The sequence below is a fragment of the Labeo rohita genome, unplaced genomic scaffold (assembly GCF_022985175.1).
Source record: "Labeo rohita strain BAU-BD-2019 unplaced genomic scaffold, IGBB_LRoh.1.0 scaffold_331, whole genome shotgun sequence".
Classification (NCBI taxonomy): Eukaryota; Metazoa; Chordata; class Actinopteri; order Cypriniformes; family Cyprinidae; genus Labeo; species Labeo rohita.
In genome coordinates this window covers 29,492-57,234 of record NW_026129249.1, presented here as the reverse complement: position 1 = coordinate 57,234, position 27,743 = coordinate 29,492, and the positions used below count along the sequence as shown (strand labels likewise).

Here is a 27,743-nt window from a genome sequence, read left to right as displayed (position 1 = left end):
CTGTATATTTGACATTATGATTTTGTGCTCGACCTCATGGATTCAAACTTGTGTTAAAGTTAACAGAAGACGTGCAAATCTTGACATGTGTTTTCTTTAGTAGATGTTTGTTAGTCAGACTCAGCAATAGTTTTTATTCTCACCACAGCTAATTTTACCTTGCAGCCACACAATGACAAAAAAAGCACCTTTATGTGTTGGTTATTTTTGTAACTTGGTTTGTGCAAGATGTCAAATACCAAACTGCTCCAGTAGTGATCTCAACTTCCTTTTCTCACAGGAACTGCAGTAGGTGTATTAATATATTGTGAGCACAAATAAGTGTCAGTCGGGCTCTTCTGTCAGAGAGAAGTGATTGTGTGACTGAAGCAGCATCAAACTCTTGGGCTCTTCTGGAAACTGGACTTTGGAGAAATGATGTTCATCTCTGGACTGATGCTGCTGCTGCAAACTGTTGCATGTGAGTCACTTTCACATCAAACTCATCAAAATCAGTCTGCATGTAGTAGTAATAGTGTTTTCTATTTTGAGTTTAAAAAGTTTTGTGTAGTGTTTTAATAGTGTTTTCTTTACAGTGTAGCGTCAGTGGAGTAATTAATTTGTGAGGTGGAAGAGTTTAAGTCAATAATAGAGTTCAGTATTCGTGTTACAGACACATGAAGTCAAAATGTGAAGATTGTGCTTTTAGGTTCATTATGTAAAGAAGTCTGAATTCATCACTCCCTTCATCTGAATAAACTCTTCCTAAAATTCTCTCTTTGTAAAGTATAACAGTATAAACATATAAATTCACCTTGCAAACTAATCTAACATTTTATTAAAAATTGTTCAGATACTTGTCCTCTGTTTCTTACTTTTTACAGCTTTCTGTCTAACGTCCTCTTTCACTCCTTCAAATCCACTGTTCTTCTCTCTATCTTTATACACATTTATCTCTTTGTGTGTTTTGTTCTTCAGGTCTGGATCAGTTCTGCAGGTTTAATCAGTCTGATCCCTGTTACGCAGCTCTGGGACACAAACTCAATGTGCTGATGGTGCTGAACACTAGTGGATATGACATGAAGATACAAAAGAGAATAAACTACAACAAAACAACTGATCCAGTTTGTAGAGTAAAGAATGGCAGGATGAAAAAGAATGAATGTGATCTTTATAATAAAAGACCTAAAGTTACAGTCATTAATGGGACTCTTATAATAAACAGTGTGATCAGAGCAGATTCAGGGAATTACACAGTATCTCTCTATCGCTCAGACGGCACAGACACATCTGCAGCTCTTGAAGTGATTGTTGAAGGTACAGAAACTCTCTCATCAACTACTGCATCTGTGACCTCTACAGCAAAAGATTCAGAATATGGTATGAGTTTCTCATCAAGTGATATGAATCTCGCCAGCACCAATGCCAATGATGCAAAACAGTCAGTTCCCTTAATTGGGCTCTTAATTCTTTAAAAAGCGTCATTAGTTTAATTTATGATGTCAGCAGTGAATTGTGTTGATGTGGTTCAGAGAGAGAAAACAGGTGATTCTGCGCTGATGTTTTATTACAGGACCAACTACTGCAGCTGTGACCTCTAGTTTGACCTCTGCAGTGATCAGTAGCACACACACATCAGAATATGGTACAAGTTTAACTAAACACACTGCTGGAAACATAAAAAATGGGTTTTGATTTCTGTCTGATTGTTGTTTTCAGTGTCTGTGGTGTTTGTGCTGGTCTGGTGTTTTCAGCTGATGGTTCTGTTTGGTCTGTAACAAGGTTTTCACATCTACATGAGACACATGTCAGGTGAGAGACATTTATGATCATCATTATGGATTTTACATGAAAATATTAAGAGTGTGAAGATGATAATGATAATGATAATTTTAGGAAAGAAACAGGAAGATCAGAAACTGAGAATGAGAAGATTTAGAGAATGACATGAACACACAGCAGAAGATTCATGAGATCAGCAGCAGATCATCACATCTATGAGAAATGATTCATAATGTCACAGATTCTCACATGAATCCAGCTTCATCTGTTGACAGCAGGAGATCCTACAGAATAAAGCCAGGAGAAGATTTTAGTTTTGAAGCTCTTCTTTAATTAGATTTTGGTTTGCTATTGTTTTGGTAACAGTTTGCTTATTTATTCATTTGTCTTTGCTTTGAACAAACTAACAGCAGTTTATATCATTACTTGAAACCTCTTCTGTTCATCCGTGATATTTCTCTAAATCAGATTTAGAATATTGTAAAGTCATTCTGTGTGTTTATTTTCCCCTTCTTCTAGAAATTGTTTTATTTCACATTCCTGCTATTGCTCTTTTACTTCATATTGCTGATTTTAAACTTCTGTTTGCATGTGCGGTTTTATTTTAACATGTTTAACCACATTCATGCATTTTTCTTCACAAGATCTTTGTGTCGTTATAGAATACTGACAAACATGTCGTTCTTTAAGAACTGTACATGGAGCAATGCTGTATTTGTTATGCTTTTTGAGTTCAATGAAAATAAAACTCTTTGAAATTAAACTCTATTTGCAATCATAAGCTCATTTTTTTTTTTTTTAAATGGCCAATTAATACAACCCCAATTCCAGAAAACTGGGACATTTCGTGAAATGCCATAAATGCAATATGTTATCTGTTCATTTTGTGTAACCTTTATTTAATTGACTAAAGTACAAAGAAAAAAATCTAATGTTTTCAGTGGCCAACCTTTAATTTTATTTTGTAAATATATACCTAAATTTAGATTTTCATGGCTCCAACACACTCCAAAAGAGTTGGGACAGAGGCAAAAAGAAGTGAAAGGGTTATAGAATATCCAAATTAAACTGTTTTGAAGCAGTTCACAGTAAGCAGGTGAAATGGAAATAGCTGTGGATATCATGTTTGGATATAAATTGAGCATTTCAGTCTTTGCAAGCAAAGGTGGATCATGTCTCCTCGCTCTATACCAAATTTAATGACAAAAGTGTCAAATAAAAAACACATCACATTTCTTAATAGAAAATCACAAATAATTAACCAATAATGTGGTATAATACTGTGAACAGATTCAGGGAATGCAAAGAAATATCAGTCTGTGTAGGGCAAAGCAAGACACCTCAGGTGAATGTGCATGACCTTTGAGGCCTCAGATGGCACTGCATAAGAAACCGTCATGCTGCGGTGTTAAATATAGCCACATGGACTCTTTTCACAATGGACGCGTTTCAACGGCCATCATCATCATAAATCCTTGACACTTTTTTCATTTTGAATTGATTTTTTTTTAAATATATGTATATGTGTAACACTATACTTTGTATTATATCACCTTTTCATCAAGTTACAAAAAATGAGTTAAGGCTAATGCGTGGGTGTTTCTAATGCAGCGTCTATGGGAGGGATGGTAAATTTGACATCATTCTCTGTTCTGACTGCTGATATCAGTCTCTCTCAATTTTTTTCCCTTGATTGAAAATCGTGAAAACACTATCGTGGAGTTTTTTTTTTTTTTTTGATATTTGAGCAAATGGGAATGCAAAAAATATATTTCTGATACTGTGACGACCCATGTGTATGTCTGTCGTCTTTGGGTTGAATTGCTCCGCCTCCTAACTGATTGCCCTTGGATGGGTTTTGTCGAGGACACCTGTTGCCGGGTTCCTGTCTGTCCTTTTAAAAGGCAGCATCACAACTGGCCAGCGGGAGCTGCATGTGGGATTTGATTTCGTTTAGTTCCTGTTTATCTTTGTTTTATTTTATGCATCCAACACTCCTACAGCCCATTACATGTTCATGCATTCACTTAACTTTACACTACTGATTCTTGACTGTCTCACGCTACATTGTTTCATTTCTGTATAGTTCTATTATGTTAATAAATTTTGTGTATTATTTACACTTTTGTTGCGTCCTTTTCAAGCCGTGGGGCATAACAGATACTCTCCCATTCACTGCTCTCAGATTTTACCCAACTATGATGACTTCCGCTATGAGAAACCCGGAAATGTTCCAAAAAATTTCCATTTTTTTTTGGAAAATAAAAATGTGTATACTTTTGAAGCACAAAAGCTCGGAGAGATGCAGTGAGTGTCAAAGATGGATGTGTGACTTGTGGAGCGAGAGTCATCATACCATCACCAGGTTGAGTTACCCACCAAAAATGAGCAGGAGGGTGATACTTCTGCATTGCCGTGAGTGGATGATATTAATACACCTGAAGGGAATGAGATGAATCATTAGAACTGCCTGTTGCTTAAAAAAGACTAGCCAACCTACAATTCTGAGAAGGTCTGCAAGACAGAGACGTTCTCCTGCTTACTTGACAGACTTTGTTGCATAGGCCAAGTCAGCCATGCAAATATCAATTGATATTGATACTTAATTGATATTGAAGATACAGTGTTATTTTCCTTAAGTAATTTGATCGGTCTTATAGCCAATTGAAGTTTGGTTCAGGTAGTCAGGACGTCTGTCTTGAGCTTGAAAAAATATATGTACTACACATTGCAGTTTGCATGCTTTTAATGTGATTTTAGTGGCTGGGTTTAAAAAGTTAAATTAAAATTGACAGCATATCTTTTCTAAGGGCATTTGGATTGCGTCTTTCGACTGTAATTACATGTATCTGTGATAATTTAATTACTAAAATAAACATAGATTAAACTGAATTAAGAACTAAATAACTAAAAAATATAATCTAATAACTAAAAACCATATACATTGTAGCTTTAATAATAAATAAATTAAAATAAATAAGATTTAACTAACTTTAAACTGTGGGGGTTTTAAATCAGGTTACAGTGATGAAATTAAATTTAAAGGCTAGAACAGGTAGAAATAACTCAATAAAGAACCCCCCCCAATTCCCGCTCCCCTGCTTATTTTGTGGCCACCCTCTTTTGAGGCTGTGCCCCAGCCGACCCCCCCATTTAAAATTACCTAGACACTCCCCTGTTTTGAACAGTGTTGGGGAAGGTTACTTTTAAAAGTAATGCATTACAATATTGAGTTACTCCCTAAAAAAGTAACTAATTACATTACTTAGTTACTTTTTATGGAAAGTAATGCGTTACTTTATACTGTTATACTTATATATATATATATATATATATATATATATATATATTTATACTGCTATACTTTACAAAGAGAGAATTTTAGGAAGAGTTTATTCAGATGAAGGGAGTGATGAATTCAGACTCATTTACATAATGAACCTAAAACCACAGTCTTCACATTTTGACTTCATGTGTCTGTAACATGAATACTGAACTCTATTACTGTGACTTAAACTCTTCCATCTCACAAATTAAAATGCCTGTGGTGAAAATACAAACCAGTGCTGAGTCTGACTAACAAACAACTACTAAAGAAAACACCTGTCACAATTTGCACGTCTTCTATTAACTTTAACATAATTTTAAATCCATGAGGTCTGGCACAAAATCATAATGTCAGGTATACAGGAAAAACAGATAAATAATTTAGTTGTCATAAGGACATTTATAATGTTTTACACTCTGCATATGTTGTTTGAAATTGTATTATTGCAGTTTCTAAAAACATTTTCCCTGATAAAGAATCTCAGTTTGTAGTGAAATGATCACACTGAGATCTGTCATTACTCAAGATCACCACACGAGGTCTCAATTTATCCACATTTCAGCCATTATTTCTGATCTGGATTAAACCATCAGCATTCAAAAGTTTTATTAGGACTGGGATACATTCGATACGAAAAAAAAAAAAATCAAGCTTCATTTAAAACTTATTTAATTCAAAGCCCCACAGTTTAAAGTTAGTTCAATCTTATTATTATTATTATTATTATTATTAAAGCTACATTGCATATACCTTTTAGTTAAAATGTCTTATTTTAAAAGCTCAAGACAGATGTCACTACCTGAACCTCACATTGATTGGCTGACCCCCTGTTTTTCGGTTAATATTTGCATAATGTAGTATCTTCAGTATAGATCACACTGTTACTTGTAATGAGTTGACGTTAACACTTTACTTTCTGTGTGCAGCAATCACAACAACAGATATAAAGGGACAGTTGCATAAACATAGCCACAATGTTAATACATTGTCTAAACTAATTTGATCAACTAGCAGTAGACAGGAAGTCTTACTTACATCAGTCTTACTTTTCAGATTCGAATTAGACCAGTCTACCTTTTTGTACAGAATTTTCAAAGTTATGAATTTCTTGAAGAAAAAAGTTGATTTTTAACTTAAGACTAGTCTAAGCAGTTAATGCAACTATCCAAAACACTGCATGGGCTCATCCAAATACTCACACTTGTGGTCTTTACATTTGACCACTTGTCTACTTACATGATGTATTTCCTGTATTTGGCCCAAGTGTTCATGTGCGTGTGAAAACCAAAAGTGTGTGTGGAATTTTTCATTACCCGATGGGACACACTTATAGTGTTAGAAAATGCAACTTATAGTGTTTACAGAGCTTTATTTACATTGTCAATACTTTGCATTTAAAGTAAACTTCTAAATGTCTGATCAGTAGTCTCTATAACAGATGACACAATTTAGTAATTGTGGTGCTTCTAATTAAGTGATAAATAGCAGTTGCATATGTTGTACAAAATACTCATCTTTGCACCATTAAAATGTGCAACACTTTATGTATTACTACCAAATTTAACATAATATCTATTATTGATATTAAATTTATACTGGAAGGGTTTCCACAACATCTTGTAAGATCTCTGGAAAAAGTCTGCAATTTGGTGTTTTTAAGACATGGGACAGTCTTGTGCACCTACTTCCTGTTGCGTTCACATGCTCTCAAGTGTTCAAGACCGAACGTGTGGGTATATGGACAGGCCCCATGTCTACCGCATGGAAAATCTTCTTCAGCTAATTTACCAAGTAAGAACAAAACACGATCAGCTAATTTACCAAGTAAGATCACGTCTGCTGCGTTCTCAAAACTCTGGCAATTTGATAATACCTAGAATATCAAAATCAACCGTGGGCGGCAGATCATTTTCTTATTTAGCTCCCAAACTCTGGAACAATCTACCCAACACTGTTCGGGAAGCAGACACACTCTGTCAGTTTAAATCTAGATTAAAGACTCATCTCTTTAACCTGGCTTACACATAACACATCAACATATTTCTATAATTCAAATCCGTTAAAGGATTGTTAGGCTGCATTAATTAGGTCAACCGGAACCGGAAACACTTCCAATAACACCTGATGTACTCAGTGCATCGTAAGAAGAATGGCATCTACGCTAATATTAGTCTGTTTCTTTCTTATTCCGAGGTCACCTTAACCACCAGATCCAGCCCGTATCCAGATCAGATGGTCACTGCAGTGCCCCGGATCCAGTCCGTACCCAGCCCAGACGGTGGATCAGAACCTAGAGACGACCTCTACAGCCCTGAATGTCAGCGGAGACCACATCGACTAGATGAGCCCCAGAGACGGATCCCCAGTGAAGACCTCATCACCTAGACGGCTATTCTGTCACCGATGGAGTTTTGGTTCCTTGCCGCTGCCGCCTCTGGCTTGCTTAGTTGGGGACACTTTTTCTTCAAACGATATCGTATACTATTTGAACTGAACTGAGCTAGATGATGACATTACTGAATCCAATTATGAACTGCCTTTACCTGAAAATTAACTTTTACTGTTGCCCTTTTGCATTACTGATGCAATATTTCCTATTTAAAGGGGTCATCGCATGCCCATTTTCCACAATATGATTCTTTAGGGTCTTAATGAAAAGTCTCTAATATACTTTGATTAAAAATTCTCAATGGTTTTGTAAAACAACACCCTTTTTACCTTGTCAAAATGAGCTCTGCAAAAATCATCTCATTCTAAGGGGTTGTTCCTTTAAATGCAAATGAGCTCTGCTCACCCCGCCCCTCTCTTCTCTCTGTGGAATAATGATCTTGTTTACTTTAGCCGCATTTAGCCGCGTTTAGCCGCTAAACCTCCTAAGTACCATGTTATAAGGAGAGGCGATCACAAAGATTCATAAAAAAAAACCGCTTATACTCACTTTTGCAGTAAGTGAAGCTGGATCATGAATGATTTGCCACGAACACAGACGGATATATGTAGATCGGGAGGTGCATTACCTTCACAAACAAACGTAATCCACTGCATCTTCAGCAACTCAGATGTCGGAAGTAAATGACGACCACTATGTTCATTATTACATCCATCAACACAACACCTCAATCGCTCAATCGGAGATATTCTTGTCTAACTTACATCCCTGCTTCAGTATTGAAACAAGTAAAGTTACTGGACTGGTACAGCTGATCTGAGGTAAGACGCTCATGTCAATCAACTATCGTGGGAGCGGCCTCTGTGGGTGTGACAGCACACCGACAGGCATCTGAGAATGGTTCAATTTAAAAAAGGGTAGGGTAGATTTGTACATACACTGCCAACACACATTAATGTTCAAACAACATGAAAAAGTGAACTTAGCATCCGATGACCCCTTTAACACTGTACAGCCGCTGTCACAATTGTGTATTGTTAAAAGTGGTATATAAATAATGGTGACTTGACTTGACAACAGTTGTAATACAAAAACTACATCTAGTGGTTATTCTAGGATATTACACCCCCTCCCTCTTAAAGGGATAGTTCACCTAAAGATGAAAATTACCCCATGATTTACTCTAAACCAGGGGAGCCCAACCCTGTTCCTGGAGATCAACCTTCCTTGAGTTTCGTTCTAACCCTGATCAAACACACCTGTCTGTAATTATCAAGTGCTCCTTCAGATCCAGTTGGTTCAGGTGTGTTTGATCAGGGTTGGAGCTGAACTCTGCAGGAAGGTAGATCTCCAGGAACAAGGTTGAGCACCCCTGCTCTTAGCCGTCCTAGTTGTATATGACTTTCTTCTTTCAGGTGAATATAATCAGAGTTATATTAAAAAATGTCCTTGCTCTTCTAAGCTATATAATAGCAGTAAATGGTGGTCAGTATTTTCAGCAGGCCTTTATTTCTGGGGGCTTAATGAAGGCCTTCTGAAATGATGCATTTGTGTAAGAAATATATCCATATTAAAATCGTTATAAACTGTAATCTCTTGCTTCACCTATTATACCCGCATTCACGAGAGAGTGGCTTTCCATCAGATAAAGTAGGACAAATGACGTAGTGCAGGGGTGCTCAATCCTGGTCCTGGAGATCGACTTTCCTGCAGAGTTCAGCTCCAACCCTGACCAAACACACCTGAACTAGCTAATTAGGATCTCAAGGAGCGCTTGATAATTACAGACAGGTGTGTTTGATTAGGGTCGGAACTAAACTCTGCAGGAAAGTCGATCTCCAGGAACAGGGTTGGGCTCCCCTGTCGTAGTGTTTACCAGTTGACGGTACATGCTGAATGCCATTTCTCTCCATAAAAGTTTTAAATTCTTCACTTTTAAAGCATGTCCCATTATCTGTCTGTGTTTGGAGCATCTACATGTGAGTGTTACAGCAGCTGTTTGTAATGTCTGTGTCTCATTGAGTGTGATGATGTTTGTAGTGTTTGTCTTGGATTCAGTCAGTTCATGTGTGAATAAAAAGGGATTCTGACCTTCAGCCCGTTTGGTCTCGATCTTCTGTTTAGTTGAGACTCATGGGACACATTGACTTTGTAACTGCTCATGTAGAGAGCGACACCTGCAGGAGGAAACGACAACTACAGCTGCATCATTACACCGCGTTCATCTCATGGTTTACAATGAGCTTCATCTTATTTATTTGAACTTCTTTATAAGCTACATTACGGATGATTTTTAGTTAAGTTAACGAATTATTAATCAACAATTAATTAACAAATTGTTGATTAATTCATGAATACATGAAAGAGTAGACCTAAAAAGACAGCATATGCTGGTTAGGTTTTGATGCTGGTTTAAGCTGGTCCTTTGCTGGTTTATAAGCAGCATATGCTGTTTTTTTCACCAGGGACATCAGTGTTCAAATTCAAGCTCTTGCTTTGTCAAGATTCACTACAGTAAGCCTAAAAATGTATCTATATTTTCACTTGTCAGGTTGGTTTGCGGAAAATACAATGTTTACCTCACGTTTATAGTAAACACAGAAGAAGGTCCAGCTACAGATTCATCCCCACAGAAGAACAGTGATGAAGCACAAATGACACAGTCAAACTACCAAGAATGTGACTTGCAATGTTATGTTTCAACCAAAGATTATTGTGACAGAGAGAAAATCTGCAAATAATTGTAAATAAACATTAAAACAGGAGTACTATAAATCTTTGATTTAATGACTGACTTTCAAAAAGAATACACTCTCTTTGTTATTAGCGACATCAGGAGGAAACAAGATTTGTCTAAATTTATTGTTTTCATATGTCGTTTGTATTTACGTCTGTTTAAATTCACTGATGTGTGCTTTCTAGTAGTTAAAACATTAATTGACTATTTAAATAAATGAGCTTGTGACTGCAAATACAGTTTAATTTCAATGTTTTATTTTCATTTAACTCAAAAAGCATAACAAAAAAACAGACTATTTAAATAAATGAGCTTGTGACTGCAAATACAGTTTAATTTCAATTTTTTTTTCATTTAACTCAAAAAGCATAACAAAAACAGTATTGACTCCATTTACATTTCTTAAAGAACGACATGTTTTCAATATTTTATAATGACACAAAGATCTTGTGAAGAAAACTGCACAAATGTGGTTAACGTGCTAAAAAAAAAAAAACACCAGACACCGCAAAACTGAGACATGCATCAAGAGTCAAACAGATAAACATAAAACAACAGACACTGCATATGAAAGAAATCAACCAAAACCAACAGAATAAAGTAAAAGAGCAACAGCAGAAGCGTGACATAAACCAATCTCTAGAAGATATGGAAATAAACACAGAGAATGACTTCACAATCTGCCAGATCTGATTTAAAGAACTATCATGGATGGACAGAAGAGGTTGCAAGTAATGACATAAAATACTGCTAGTTCATTTAAAGCATAAAGACAAATTTAAAAAAAAAAAAAAAAAAAAACAAGCAACAAAAGTGAAAAAGCAAAAAAAAAAAAAAAAAAAAAATTTAAAAAATTTAATTAAAGAAAGATTCATAACTAAAACTATCAAAATCATCTCCTGGCTTTATTTTGTAGGATCTCCCGTTGTTGACAGGTGAAGCTGGATTCATGTGTGAATCTGTGACATTATGAATCATTTCTCATAGATGTGATGATCTGCTGCTGATCTCATGAATCTTCTGCTGTGTGTTCATGTCGTTCTCTAAATCTTCTCATTCTCAGTTTCTGATCTTCATGTTTCTTTCCTAAAAGCATTACATTATCATCATCTTTACACTCTTAATATCTAAATGTCAAAATGATGATCATAAATGTCTCTCACCTGACGTGTGTCTCATGTAGATGTGAAAACCTCCTAACAGACCAAACAGAACCATCATCTGAAAACACCAGACCAGCACAAACACCACAGACACTGAAAACAACAATCAGACAGAAATCAAAACCCATCTTTCATGTTTCCAGCAGTGTGTTTAGTTAAACTCGTATCATATTGTGATGTGTGTGTGCTACTGATCACTGCAGAGGTCAAACTAGAGGTCACAGCTGCAGTAGTTGGTCCTGTAATAAACATCAGTGCAGAATCACCTGCTTTCTCTCTCTGAACCACATCAACACAATTCACTGCTGACGTCATAAACTAATCAAACTAATGACACTTTTCAAGAATTAAGAGCACAGTTAAGGGAGCTGACTGTTTGGTATTATTGGCATTGATGCTGGTGAGATTCATATCACTTGATGAGAAACTCATACCATATTCTGAATCCTTTGCTGTAGAGGTCACAGATGTAGTAGTTGGTCCTGTAATAAAACATAATTGAAGTATTACATGGCCAATTAGGAGAATTGATTTGTTCAAATATCATGAAACCTGTCTAGGACACGTCCAGCTCACATTTCAGTTCAAAATCTGATGAACTGTACTAACTGTAAGTAATATTATACGTTCATGTTTCATTGAATATTTTTAGAGGCATTAAACCATTTGGCACTGTAACATCCTTCAAATATCATTTCTGACGTATGACAAAAATTCAAAAAATGGAAAAAAAAATAAAATTATACATTCTCAGTAAATTATTATACAGCAAATTATAATTTGTGTAATATGTAAAAAATAATTAATTATAAAATTGAAAAATATACATACTGTAATGGTTGTATTTGTTTTCCATCTTTAAATGATGGCAATTAAAATCACAATATTATCATCATAAAATGTGCCTGAGAGAAATGTAACATATGCAGTTGCACAGAATAAAAAGATATGCAACTGCAGGAATAAGAAAAAACAAACAAACAATCAAAAAAAAAAAAAAAAAAAAAAAAACAATTATCACTGTAAATAATTGCAACTACAGGTTTTATGAGAACTGCTCATCATCATCATTCTTGTTGCTGTTGTTTAGCAAATACATGGACATTCATGTATTTAAAGCTCACTAGAACAGGGTTTGACATTAATGGTCGTCTGTCCGTGACTGACGTGGTTTTTCACACTGCAGGTGATGTTTCCATCAGTTCCCACATCCAGATTAATGCTGGAGTTTCCATCCATCAGTGAATCTCCATTCAGAGTCCAGCTGTAGAGGAGCTGATCGCCCTCAGAGGAGCAGGACGCCCTCATCACCCCACTGGAGGAGCAGATGATTGACACTTCCACTGAGCCAATAGGAGCTGGAGGGAGGGACACATGACAGTCACATGACAAACACAGGAGAATGTAGTTCTTCCACACTACTCATACTATTACTGGAGTATGTAGTGTGTTTACTGTGTGCTACAGGAATAAAAACCTTCACAGAGATTCAACTGATTCATTTGAGAGAGTGAGATCTTTGGAGAACATGAGATTGTAATGAGTCTGATGAGAGTTTCTGTACCTTCCACATTTACTTGAAGATCTGTAGATGTTTCTGTGCCATCTGAGCGATAGAAGAATGTTGTGTAATTCCCTGAATCTGCTCTGATCACACGGTTTATTATCAGAGTCCCATTAATGACTGTAACTTCAGGTCTGTTACTATAAAGATCACATTCATTCTTTTTAATCATGTCATTCTTTACTCTACAAACTGGATCAGTTCCTTTGTTGTAGTTTATTCTCTTTTGTATCTTCATGTCATATTCACTAGTGTCCAGCACCATCAGCACATTGAGTTTGTGTCCCAGAGCTGCGTAACAGGGATCAAACTGATTAAACCTGCAGAACCGATCCAGACCTGAAGAACAAAACACACACACATAAACAGAGAAAAGTAAGCAGATATAGAGAGCAGTGAAATTTGAAGGAGTGAAAGAGGAAGTTTGACAGAGAGCTGTAAGAAAGTAAGAAACAGTGGAAAAGTATCTGAACAATTTTTAATAAAATGTTAGCATAATTTGCAAGGTAAAGTAATATGCTTTTACTGTTATACTTTACAAAAAGCAAATTTTGAGTTTATTCAGATGAAGGGAGTGATGAAAATCAAATGAAAATCTTCACATTTTGTCTTCATGTGTCTGTAATATGAATACTGTTACGGTGACTTAAACTCTTCCATCTCACAAATTAATTACTTCACTGACTCTATACTGTTAAAAACACCATTAAAAAAAAGTTTTTTGAAAAAAGTTTGATGTGAAAGTGACTCACATGTAGCAGTTTGCAGCAGCAGCATCAGTCCAGAGATGAGCATCATTTCTCTAAAGTCCAGTTTCCAGAAGAGCCCAAGAGTTTGATGCTGCTTCAGTCACAATCACTTCTCTCTGACAGAAGAGCCCGACTGACAGTACTGCAGTTTCTGTAAGAAAAGAGGAAGTTGAGATCACTGCTAGAGCAATTTGGTGTTTATCATTTTGCACATGCTAAGGTAGAAAAATTGCTGCAAAGAAAATTGTATGACGTGAGAATAAAAGCTACTGCTACTGCTGACCAGTAAATCTACTTAAGAAAACATCTGTCATGATTTGCATATCTTCTATCAACTTTTACTTTTGAATCCACGAGGTCTGGCACAAAATCATAATGGACAATGTTGAACTCCACTGGAAAACTGACCACTGAAGTTAATCCACTGTAGCATCTGGACCAATCAGACATACAGTTATTTGTTACATGTAACAAATAGTCTTTAAACCCAACAAGCCAGCTATATGCTGGAGCTCTGGAGACAACCCCCCAAAGCAACTAACACCCCAAAAGGGCTCAGTTGCCAGGACGACCATCTGATAACGGCTTTTATTGCCCAAAGGAATACACATTTGCCCATGCTACATGTGCCCATGCTACATTTGTGCATAGGAAAGACACAATACCTATAGAAATAGACTCTTTCCTATTCATTCACAGACAAACCTTTCTTTGACCTTCCTATCACACATAGCCCAGGCCATTGTGTACAGTATTACTGCATTGTATTTTCATTTTTGTCTGTTGTATTTGTATTTGTCTTTCTACTGTTTTATGCATGCGTTATGATAGATGACTAGTCGTATAACCCACCTATGCCATGTTTGGTCTCTTTGAATTTGTATTTTGATGATCTAAAAGATAGTGTAAATTAGATGTTGATACCTATGCAACATATTAGTGTTTTAAGAAACCTTAGTAGTTTTCGCATCAACAACCAGTCGAATTACATATGCAAAATACCATGCTCACAGACAAAGAGTCGTAAACTTTCCCTCCAAAGGCGAAAGTCACTATTGGTTCTTGGACCTCCTGGAGGCGCCTCCCTTGGTTCTTGTTCACTTTTCACATGGGAAAAAACTCCCAGTCACCATCGAGTCAGAACATCTTTGGAGTTCATCACTCTTCAGACCCAGAAGAACGTGTTCGCGATTCCAAAACCACCACTGCTCCAAACCATCCAGACTTTCACCCAAGACTGCATTCGGACACTTGTTCAACGACCAAGACAATGCAAGATCGTACATTTAACTAAACAAAACAGAGGTTTAGTCTAAGCTGTAGACAGCACTGATGGTTTCACTCAGGTGGTTAACTGACTCTTTTCATAGCTTCATTTCCTTGTCTCTCTCTAACTGCTTCTCACTTGCCCTTCCCCCATGTATGAGTGATTTCATGTTTACTTGTTTAGATTAGTTATGTGTCAGTCCTTCGTTAATAAAACCCTTGTGCACAAATTACATGAGTTTTGATTCTGATTCTGCCTTGTAAATTAATGTCCCTTTACGATTCAGATTCGAGCTACATGCTCTAATGCAATAGTACTTTAAGAAAGTTATTTTCTGTGGCCAAGAAAATATCATTTCTCAGAGTTGATAAAAATTTTACTGAATGTTTGCTGGACGAACAGATTAGTTGATGGAAATTTAATTCTGGTACAGTTACTACTGGCAGCTGATATAAATTAATATTTATAATATTTGTAATTAATCATAATTAATTGTAATTATTTATATACATTTCCCTTTGAGCTAAATCGTGTTACTACTGAACCAAAAATGAGGGACAAAATGACCTGCACTGTGATACAAACATACAAGAAAGAACTGCTAAATAAACCAGTTATCATGGGGATATTTAAAATGTCAATTTTAAGCTCTGCATGTGATGTTTAAAAATGTATTAACAAAGCTCTCAGTGATTATTGCTGTTTGCTAAAATATTTTCCCTGATAAAGAAGCTCAGTTTGTAGTGAAATGATCACACTGAGATCTCTGTCATTACTCAAGATCACCACACGAGGTCTCCATCAGCACAGCTCTATCAATGTGTTGCTATAGTAACAGCAGCCTGTTTCAGCCTCTGGTTCATGTCCTGAATCTCTTCACTACAGATCACCCTGTTACTTGTATTGAGTGAGTTTAAGTTAATACTTTACTTTCTGTGTGCAGCAATCACAGTAACAGACATAAAGGGACAGTTGCATAAACATAGTCACATAGTCACATAGTCACTGCTAGTAGATTAACTAGTTTGATCAACTAACAGTAGACAGGGTGTCTTACTTACATCAGTCTTACTTTTCAAAACAGTTTTCATAAAGTGTTGTTTCATTCAAAACCTCACATGCACATGTCCTAACTACCTTTTTCTTCCTGTAAGAGTGGATGCGGCCATTTGTAAATTTTATGGATCTGGCTTTCAGTCTCATCTGCTACCAGTTATTTTTATCTGTACAAAACAGCTTGTTTGCTGCTTGATACTCCAAATTGGTGTGACTTACCATATTATTTTAATGTGCAAACAGTTTTACTGTTTACGGCATGTTGTTATTCTTCTCGTTATTTCCCTATAGCAGCTAATGAACTGGAAGTCTCACCCATAGGGTTACTTCCACATGAAAAAAGAGAATATTTGAAACTTACCATGTTTGACTGACTTAATGTTTTTCTTTCGGGTATGATATCTGTTGGGGAAAATTCATTTATGAATTATTTTTGCATGCTTGCGTGACAAACTTGTGTGGGAAAGCAGGGGATGATCAGACTCCTCCAGAAGGGGCCTCTGAGCTGTAGGGAGTGACAGGGGACCCCAGGGCGCCATAGGGTGACCTGGGGGGGTCGGAGAAAGCATACATGTATGTATGGGAATGCTGAGAAGGGAGGATCTATAGAAAATGCTTTACTGTCTTTCCCATGTAGTATGACAGCACCGGCTGTTTTTAGTCTGTAACCTTGGGTGTGCAAAGAGATATAAAGCGGAGGCGATAACTCCCTCCTTTGTCACACTCAGCAGGGTGCTGTGTCTGTTTGACTGTGAACCTTTCTTGCAAGAAATAAACCTTAAAACGCAATTGCGCAGTTTGTCTTTATTGATCGAGAGCCTCAAGCAAAGATTTTTGCTACAACAATTTGGTGTCAGAAGTGGGATTCCTTGTCTGTGTCTTCTGACCTGACAGCGGACCGGTGACCGCAATCCTGAACAATAGACGTTCAGCCCTAACCCCAACTAGGATTCAGGGAGAGAGGGGCTGCTCCGCCGAGGGCCAGGAGAGACACCACTGGAATCAACAAACGAACAAGGCCTCCACTGAGACTCTCGGTAAGAGACAAATTGATTTTTTTTCTTTTTGGGAAAAAGTGTCAATAGATAAATTTAGGGAAGGGGGGAACGAACCATACTGACAACTGGCAAGAGGTTACACTGACGGCAACCGCGGGAGGTTGTAGCAGTAGGTGTAACAGGTCTGTGCGAGACGAGATACACTGACGGCAACCGTGGGTTTCTAAAGGTGCACAAGGGTTAGAGTCCCGCATCTGAGAGAAAACGAGGTTGTAGCAGTAGGTGTATTGATCGCGACCCTGCAGCAAGAGGCTTTGAGGGTAGACCAGAAGCGCAGGAGCTTGTCTTGGGTGAAAGATTGGGCCTGTCGGAGACGTCTGACAGGATTTGTAGGCGCTGAAAAGCGGCCAGAGTCAGTATGGGGAAGTCCCAGAGTAAATTCGGGAAATATGACACACTAACGTTTGCTCAGATGAGAAAGTCGGCTGGTGAAAAGTGTATGCTTGACATAGAAAAGCTGATTAAGTATCATGAGTTTCCGAGGGAGGGAACCTTGAGTGTAGCGAAGCTGAAAGCGGTGAAAAAGTCAGTAAAAGAAGGCAGCAAGGTGCCGAGAAGGTGTTGTGCGAGGCATGTGTGTAAGGAATGTGAGGCGACGGTGAACTGTTGGCTCAGGGAGGCAGAGAGGAGAGAGAGAAAGGCTTTGCAGAAAGCTATGGCAGGCAGTAAAATAAAAACTGAGGAGAAACAAACCGAAAAAGAGAAAAACGGGGAAAAGATTAATGAAATGTTAAAGGAATTAATGATTAGTGAAGATAAAATCAGAGAAATAAAAGAAGGAAAAGCACTTGCACTGATTACATGTACTAATCTGTCTGATGTCTCTGTTTCTGAACATGTACCACCGCCATATCATCACTATCCCATGGCCGAGTTACAAGCCCTGAGAGTTGATCCCGACCTCGACTGCTCCCCTCCGAGAAAACCTACAGCACCGCCACCGCCAGCAGCAGCAGCAGCAGCAGCAGCGCAGTGGGTGACACAGCCAACCGCGCCGGAGGAGAGATTACCCGCGACGCGACCAAAGTCACTGATACTGCAGAGGAAGAGAGCCAGAGAAGATCGGCTGAATGAGGAGGAAGAAGACTACGCTGATGTGCCCGAAACTCCTCTCTTCGACAACAAAGATGAGGAAGAAGAACTGATGATGCGCAGAACCCCACAAATGAAGAGGAAAAGACCCCTGGCGAGACTGACGGTAAAGCGGGAAGAGAGAAACGTGACCGCACCAATGATTGAGGTCTCAGGGCCGGACGGGCCTATGATGGTTTTCAGACCGTGGACTGCGCTAGAAGCAAGGGAAGCTATGGCGCATCTGCCAGACGTGAGCGAAGGGGGCGACAAGATGAGCACAGAACTGGTGAGGTTTTGTGAGGAGTTCAGCCCGACGATGACGGAACTGAGGAGACTTTTGCTGTCAAAGCTGGGGCCGTCGAACTGGTACAAAATAAGCAACAGAATGCCAGCAGACAACCACAGAAGAAAATGCAGCGACTGGAATGATGATGACAACGACGGCTACAGAAGAGCCGTAGAGACGGTGGCTTGCGTGATAAAAGAGACATTTCCAACACGAGTCGACATGTCAAAGATCAGCAGATGCCGGTAGGAGAAAGACGAGACAGTCGATGATTACTACTGCCGCCTGCACGAAGTGTTCAATAAATTCTCGGGGCTGACAGAACCAGCTCGTAGAGGCGAGGAGCCCGGCACGTTGGAGAGTCATCTGAGAAATGCCTTTCTGGATGGGCGGAAACCCGAGATCACAGAGAAAGTGAAAGTATCCTGCATGGAGTGGAGAGAAGGAAGACTGGCCACAGTGTTGATTCACGCCCGGCATGCTGATGGATTGCTGAGAAAGAAGCGTGAAAAGAAACCAGGCCAAGAGTGACAGTGATCTGCGGCTGAGTTTGTCAAAGATCGCGATGGGTGCAGCGAGATACGAACCGCGACGAGAGAAGCGTGACAACGGGGGCAGAAGAAGGAGTGAAAAGGGCAAGGCGAAGAACGAGAGGTATTCGCATAAGTGGAGCTGCTGGATATGCGAGACCGATGACCACGACATTAGAAACTGCTCTAAGTGCTGTGTGTGTAAGAAAGATGGACATTGGGCCAAACACTGTCCGGAGGCGAAAAAGGAGGACAAGTCGGACTGAAGCGAGGAGGATGGGGAGCAGCTGAGGGAAGGAGGAGAGGGCGAGCGGCCACAAGTAAAGGGAAGTGAACATAAATTAATCACACACGCATACACATACACTGATATTCTGACTGCTCTCCGCAACGAAGAAAAAGCTTGCTTTTATGTGTCTATGTCTGAAATGAATGATGAAAATGTTGAAAAACAGTTTGCTATGTATGAGTGTGAGGCGTTTAAAGTAATGCCAAAATACCCATTGATAGTTCAGGGAACAATGATCGATTTCCTGGCCGATTCAGGGGCTACGAGATCAACCGTGCAACCATGTGACTTGCCATGTAAACCAGAGCTAACAGATTATGTTTCTGAATACATCTGTGCGTCAGGGCGCACAATGTTTGAAAGGTACACAAAACCTTTGATTTGCGAAACAGAAACGGGGAGAGTGTTGAAACATGCATTCCTGTTTTCAAAAACTTGTCCGGTGCCCATTTTGGGGACAGATCTGATGTGTAAACTGAATTTGAGGCTCATTGCTGATTCCTCGGGTGTCAGAGTAGAGGAGGAGGGGAGTGAGCAATGGAGCTGTTTGCACGAAGAGCCTCAGTGGGTATACGAGTGGCACATCATAAATTATGATTGGGCTGGTGTGCAGAAAAGCAAGAGAATGTATAACATGCTCTGGGGTGGAAATGATGGCACCTGACGAATTACACTGCACGTCACATGTTGCACTTCAAAGGGATGAAAATTATGAAAAAGATTGGTTTGGGAAGGATGAGACAGAAACTTTGAGTTTTGACAAAATGTTTTGGACAGACAGTGTGTGTGCGTTATCAGCCTGCCTCACAGAAGCGCAGTCTAGGCAGTATCAGATGACAGAGCAGACTGTTCCACATTTATCACTAAGCAAGGCCAGAGGGCAGAAATGGTCTGAAGTTGGGTTGTTTTTGAAACAGTGTGTTGATGCTGGGGACTGGAGGGAGACAGGGCCTGATTTGCAGCACAGTGAGAGTTTGAAAGCATTTATGATGACATTTAAATGCGAAGTTGAGGTTGAAAGGGCAAGGATTTTGCATGAGCAAACTGACTGGGAGAATCAATGCATGGTAAATGCTGGCCCCTCAGACATTCATCCAGCACTGGCAGAAGTGCCATCTCATGTATGGGCTAAACACAAATATGATGTGGGGTTAATCAAGGGATGTGAACCGCTTGTGATCACTCCAAAATCTGATTACAGGCCGTGTCAACATCAATATCCACTCAAAAAGAGGCGATTGAGGGAATAAGACCAGTGTTTGAATCTCTGTTGAGGGAGGGGGTGATAGTGCCGTGCAGTGATTCCCCAGTGAGAACTCCAATCTTTCCTGTGAAAAAGATCAGAGACAAAGGTCAACCTACAGAGTGGAGGTTTGTACAGGATTTGCAGGCCGTGAATGCAGCCACAAGACAGAGGGCTCCTTCAGTGCCTAATCCTTATACAATCCTGTCACAAATACCGTCAGATGCAAAGTTCTTTTCAGTGGTTGATTTGGCTAATGCATTTTTCAGCGTGCCAGTGGCTAAAGAAAGTCAATACTGGTTTGCTTTTGAGTTTGATGGTAAGGGCTATTGTTTTCAAAGAATGGCCCAGGGTTTTGCAGAAAGCCCTACAAAGTACAATGAAGCACTGAAAAGAAGTTTGGAACCGCTAAAATTGTCAGAGGGAACTGCGCTATTACACTATGTTGACGATTTGTGCGTAGCGTCTCGAGATGAAGCTACCTGTGTAGCAGACACTGTGACCCTCCTGAAGCATTTGGCTGAGGAGGGCCACAGAGTCAGCCTGTCAAAATTGCAGTTTGCTAAGCAACAGGTGATATTTTTGGGGCATGTCATAACACCCAACAGCAAATCACTGTCTGACAAACGCATTCAGGGCATAAAAGATGTGCCAAAGCCGATCACAAGGAAACAAATGTTGTCATTTTTGGGAATGTGTTCGTATTGCAGAACATTCATCCCCAATTATGCGATTTTGGAGCAACCCCTGCGAAGCCTAACAGTAGGAAAGGGGCTGAAATCCACTGACAAAATTGAATGGACAGCAGAGGCAGAAGAGGCCTTTGTTAACATGAAAATTCAACTGGCACAAGCGCCCGCGTTGGGCCTTCCAAATGGGGATCGGCTGTTTGTTCAGATGGTAGATGAAAAGAATGGGTTTATGACTTCTGTGTTGTTGCAACATCATGGGGACAGACTGCGACCTGTGGCTTATTTTTCTAGCAAGCTAGATCCGGTTGCTGCGGGGCTGCCACTTTGTCTGAGGGCAGTGGCAGCTGCGGAGCAGGCCGTGATAGCCTCAAGAGAGTTTGTGGGTTATTCTGACCTAACTCTATTGACGCCACACGCGGTCACCGTGATCCTGCAACAGAAAACATCGCATTTGTCAACAGCTAGATGGTTGCGATACCACACAATCTTGCTTGATATGCCAACTATCACGATTAAACGGTGTACGACCCTGAATGCTGCGACTCTTCTCCCGACAGAGGGGGACGGGGAGGAGCATCATTGCTGTTTGACGACATTGGAACAAATTTGTACGCCGCGTCCTGACCTTTCTGATATGCCACTCGAAAATTGCGACAATGTCCTCTTTGTGGATGGATCTGCGTCAAAAGATCCACAAACAGGCCAGAACAAAGTAGGTTACGCATAACAACTGAGTTTGAAGTTGTGGCTTCCGGAAAGCTACCATCAAATTACTCAGCTCAGGCGGCTGAGCTCGTGGCATTAACAGAAGTGTGCAAACTGATGAAAGATCAGTGTGTGACAATTTACACCGACTCGCGTTATGCGTTTGGCGTGACTCATGATTTTGGGGCATTGTGGAAACACAGAAAATTTTTGAAATCAGACGGGCGACCGATTTTGAATGCCCATTTGGTGGCAGAACTGCTCGAAGCTATCTTGCTGCCAGAGAAGATAGCCATTTGCAAATGTGCAGCACACACTAACCAAAAAGACTCTGTTTCTTTAGGTAATGCGAGGGCGGATGCAGCAGCAAAGACGGCTGCTGCACAGCAGACAGAGAAACCAGAGTGCACACTGTTATCTGACACTAATGAAAACAGTTTTTCATCTTTACAGGGCATGCAGACCTTTGCTACAGGGCCAGAAAAGGAGCAGTGGAGGAAGTGTGGCTGTAAAGTGACAGATGGCGTGTGGATGAGTGGGGATGGCAGACCTTGTTTACCCAAACATTTCTTTTCACATTATTGTCGTTTGACACACGGGTTAGACCATGTGTCAAAAGGGGGAATGATGATGCAAATGAAAGAGTTGTGGTTTACAAAGGGGTTTACAATTTTTGCGAAAAACTTTTGCAAAAGATGCGTTATTTGTAATACCCATAATGTGGCGCAAGGCACAAAAATGCCTCTGGTGTCCCAACCGCCACCGGCGGGACCCTTTGAATATTTGCAAATGGACTTTGTCGAGCTAAATCCTTGTGAAGGCAAAAGGTACTGTTTGGTGATGGTGGACATGTGGTCTAAATGGACTGAGGTCTTTCCATCATCAAAACAGGATGCAACGGCGGTGGCAAAGGCACTGCTGACTGAAATAGTCCCGAGATGGGGAATTCCACGGAAAATTAGCTCTGACAATGGAAGACATTTTGTGAATGAGGCAATAGCACAAGTAGGTGAATTTTTGGGTATCGACATAAGAACACACTGCGCCTACTCACCGCGTAGCGGGGGCGGCGTGGAACGCCACAACCAAACCCTGAAAAATAAATGGGCAAAATGTTGTGAGGAGACTGGACTCACATGGGTGAAAGCACTGCCGATCATTCTCATGTACATGAGAATGAGAAAGCGAGTGAGATCAAATCTAAGCCCGTACGAAATTTTGTTCGGTAGACCACCACATGTGGGCCTAGAAGGGGGAAAACAACCGCTGCCATCCACAGAGCTGTGTGAACATGACATGCTGAGTTACTGCAAAGAAATGTCTTCTCTGTTGTCCAATATTTGTGTGCAGGTAAAAGCAGCGCAACAAAAGGTTGCAGAGAAACCCTTGCACGCCTTTAAGCCAGGGGACTTAAGAGCTGGAGGGCGAAAAGGTGGCTGGGACCATTCCAGGTGCTTCTGACCACGCATACAGCTGTAAAGGTGGCAGAGAGGACAACGTGGGTGCATGCCAGTCACTGCAGGAGAGTTCCATCAGCATCCCAGGAAGTGGAGCGGGAGCAGGGACAAGATAACAGCCAGCAGTAGCCAGGAGAGAGCGTAAACACCAGACACATCAGTGTGGGAGCGAGCACAGAGAAAAGGTGATCATCGACGGGAAACAGACGGCGTTCACATGTCCACTCAGCAGGCCAAGTGATTCCACACCTGCTGCAGTTTGGGTGTGTGGAGAAAGGATGGTCTGGGTGTTGTTATCCAGCACTGATGAATGTGGGAAAATCTGTGTATTTGCCAACTGACGAACATGAGGTTGTGAGTAGAAAGAAAAGGAATGTTGGCATTATGCCAGGGGCTTTACCAGAAAGATATAATGGGTATAAATTGTCAGATCCATGGACAACACCTGGGGCAACAGTGGGGTGGTCCCTTTTCCTTGGGGTAGGAACAGCTGTAAGCATAAACAAGATTAATGGGCTAGCACAGAGAATGCCTTAACTCTAGTCAATGGGGAAATGAAGGAGCTGAGGGATGCTGTTATTCAAAATAGATTAGTTCTGGACATGCTAACGTCAAAATCTGGGGGAGTATGCAAAATGTTGGGTACATCATGTTGTTTTCATATTCCAGACTACAGTGACAACGTCACCAACATAGTAGCACACATGAGAATGGCCGTAAAAGAGCCTGAAAAAGCTAACACCATGCGGATAGAATGGTGGACAAACCTCTGGGGAGGTTGGGGTTATTGGATTTGTACTACTGTGTTACCAATAATTGGTGCAGGTCTTTTGCTGCTACTGTGTTTGCCATGCATTTTCCAGTTCATTTCCAGCTCAGTACAGAGACTGGTGACCTCTAGCGTCTCACCGAAGATGGTGAAATTACATGTGGGCAATGAAAATGTGGTGATAGGGTTTGATTTAGAGAAAACAATTGATGATGATGATAGCAGCAGTGGAACTTAAGGGTGAAATGAATTAAGGGAAACAGAAGAATAAGACTAATGACGAAACTTCACTAGGGGAAGGGTTGTCTGTCTTTATGTCTATAACTATACTATATGGCTTGCTAACAAAAGGGGGATCCCAAATAAAAAGCCTTAGCGTATTCAACCTTCTTTCAAAAACTTAAGAGAATGATCATTTATGCGAAAGTCAGAAATGAAGAGTATAAATGTGATGTAATGTCTTGAGTTTTCTGTATTTTGATATTATGAGTTAAAAGAGTAATAGCCAGTAGACAAGATATATAACCATAGAAGTGTGTAATGTGTAATCAGTAGTGATGATTGTTTTGAGTTTCATAAGTAACATTTCTATTTGGTGTCTGCGAGGTGACTGAGGGTCTGACACATGTCAGGAATGCAATAACAGTGTTTATTCATTTAGCCCGGCTTCCAGAAAACAAATGTGAAGATGTGAGATTGATTTTCTTTTATTATTGGGTGAAGAAAATGTTTAATACTAGTAGATGATTGAGAATGTTTAGCATGGTAATGAATCTCTTTTTGATGAACAGTAATCAATGAATGATAAAAAGGGGGAAATTGTTGGGGAAAATTCATTTATGAATTATTTTTTGCATGCTTGCGTGACAAACTTGTGTGGGGAAGCAGGGGGTGATCAGACTCCTCCAGAAGGGGCCTCTGAGCTGTAGGGAGTGACTGGGGACCCCAGGGCGCCATAGGGTGACCTGGGGGGGTCGGAGAAAGCATACATGTATGTATGGGAATGCTGAGAAGGGAGGATCTATAGAAAATGCTTTACTGTCTTTCCCATGTAGTATGACAGCACCGGCTGTTTTTAGTCTGTAACCTTGGGTGTGCAAAGAGATATAAAGCGGAGGCGATAACTCCCTCCTTTGTCACACTCAGCAGGGCGCTGTGTCTGTTTGACTGTGAACCTTTCTTGCAAGAAATAAACCTTAAAACGCAATTGCGCAGTTTGTCTTTATTGATCGAGAGCCTCAAGCAAAGATTTTTGCCACAACAATATCCGTATCTCCCCCACCTTCCTGCACCTGCACAGTAAGACCTTTAACTATAAGATCCCCTACACCATTATATTGTTTCTCTTCCTGCTGTCAAACAAGCACTAGAGGCAGATGTTCTTTGTGGTGAGTTTTGTATGATTCACCCCACCAAAGATAAACTATGTTTATATGCACCCAAATAATCTGTTTATAACTGGACTGATGGCTCAATCAGACTGAAAACTTTTATCTAAACACCTCAAACAGTCCAAATGAGGGCGCACTCAACCAGGGGCATTGCTACTTCATCAGCTTTAGCAAATGGTGCCTCACTAGTGGACATTTGTAGAGCTGCAGATTTGGACTACAGCTAATACATTTGACAGGTTCTACAATCTGCAAATGGAATGAGATTCATCCAGAGATTTGAGCACCAGCTCTTGAACTCATGTGGCTGGTAGGGTATAGTGCTTGCACTTAGTGTGTTGGCAGTGTATGTACAAATCTACCCTATAATGATAAAAATCCATGCAGTGGTTTTTAATTAATTTGTAAAAATAATATCCCCTTTTTCAAATCGAGCCATTCTCAGATGTCTGTTTGTATGGCGTCACACCCACAGAGGCCTCTCCCACGATAGTTGATTGACATGAGCGTCTTACCTCAGATCAGCTGTCACAGTCCAGTAACTTTCCTTGTTTTGATGCCAGAGCAGGGAGGTAAGTTAGACAAGAATATCTCCAATTGAGCGATTGAGGTGTTGTGTTGCTGGATGTAATAATGAACATAGTGGTCGTCATTTACTCCCGACATCTGAGCCGCTGAAGATGCAGTAGATTAAGTTTGTTGGTGAAGGGAATATGCGCCTCCCGATCTACATCAGTCTATGTTCGTGTGAATCATTCATGATCCAGCTTCACTTACAGAAGAAGTGAGTATAAGCGTTTTTTATGAATCTTTGTGATTGCCTTTCCTTATAACGTAAATAACTAAATGCAGCTAAAGAAAACAAGATCGTCTTTTCACAGAGAGAAGAGAGGGGCGGGATGAGCAGAGCACATTTGCATTTAAAGGAACAACCCCTTAGAATGAGATGATTTTTGCAGAGCTGATTTTGGCAAGGTAAAAAGGGTGTTGTTTTATAGATGCACTGAGAATTTTTAATCAAAATATATTAGAGACTTTTCATTAAGACCCTAAAGAGTCATATCAACTTGTGGAAAATGGGCATCCAATGAGACCCGCGTGTTTCAGCACTGGTTAGTTCTCACCACAGTTTTAAAAAATGCTTCAAAAGTGGGCGTGGTGCGCTGTAGTGCGGAGGGGAGTGAGTCAATTTAGTTCAAACAGTTTCATTTCGCTCCTATTGAGTTAACAACACAAATAATTGCACAGCCATTTGCACTCTGCATCCAAAACATATATATGAACACGCTGTTGCACCTCTGTTAACTTTTTAAGGCTTATTTTGCTACGTTTATAATCCTTTTGATGGGTTGCGTCAAGGAGTTGTAAAAACCGCTATTACACTCACTTTATGAATGAATCGCGTTTGTGCTGAACTCTTACAAAGCAAACAAAAACAAACACTCTCCTCTGATCCATGAACGTTTCTCTCAGTTAATATACGCAATCTCACCAATAGGGTCTGGCTACAGTTATGCACCTGCACTCTCAGACGCCTGCACTTCCGCAAGTGACGTCATTTGCGGTATATTTTATTTTTTACCTTATTTTATATATTTACCATTTTTTAATCGAATCTCTCAACATTTTACAACAGCAGCCAGGTGGTGAAGACAAGAAAAAAGAAACTAAATGTGACCCTGGACCACAAAACCAGTCTTAAGTCGCTGGGGTTTATTTGTAGCAATAGCCAAAAATACACTGTATGGGTCAAAATTATTGATTTTTTTTTTTAATGGCAAAAATCATTAGGAAATTAAGTAAAGATCATGTTCCATAAAGATATTTGGTAAAATTCCTACTGTAAATGTATGAAAACCTAAGTCATATACATTGTCAAGAACATTATTTAAACAACTATTTAAATTATTTAAAGGCAGTTTTCTCAATATTTTGATTTTTTTGCACCTCCAGATTCCTGATTTTTAAATAGTTGTATCTCGGCCAAATATTGTCCTATCCTAACAAACCATACATTTATGATTTATTCAGCTTTCATATGATGTATAAATCTCAATTTTGAAAAAATGACCCTTATGACTGGTTTTGTGATCCAGGGTCACAAATTACAACGTCACTCGCAATCGCCACCTGCACTCTTTGCTACCTGTGACGTCACTTGCAATCCACACAAATGGTGCGTGTTGCCAGTGGAGACAAGAGGTGTTGTTGTGTTGGTTAAACGATTAACACTAA

At 39.7% G+C, this 27,743-nt stretch overlaps 1 protein-coding gene across 1 annotated transcript in view; it reads left to right on the top strand.

Moving 5' to 3' along the window:
* The first annotated feature begins 352 nt into the window (after nucleotides 1-352).
* Nucleotides 353-27,743, top strand: part of LOC127160344 (uncharacterized) — a 50,606-nt gene continuing 23,215 nt past the window's right edge. Inside the window, exon 1 of the mRNA XM_051102990.1 lies at nucleotides 353-460. Coding sequence (XP_050958947.1) covers nucleotides 415-460 — 46 coding nt within the window. The 5' untranslated portion in view covers nucleotides 353-414. The remainder of the gene's footprint in view (nucleotides 461-27,743) is intronic.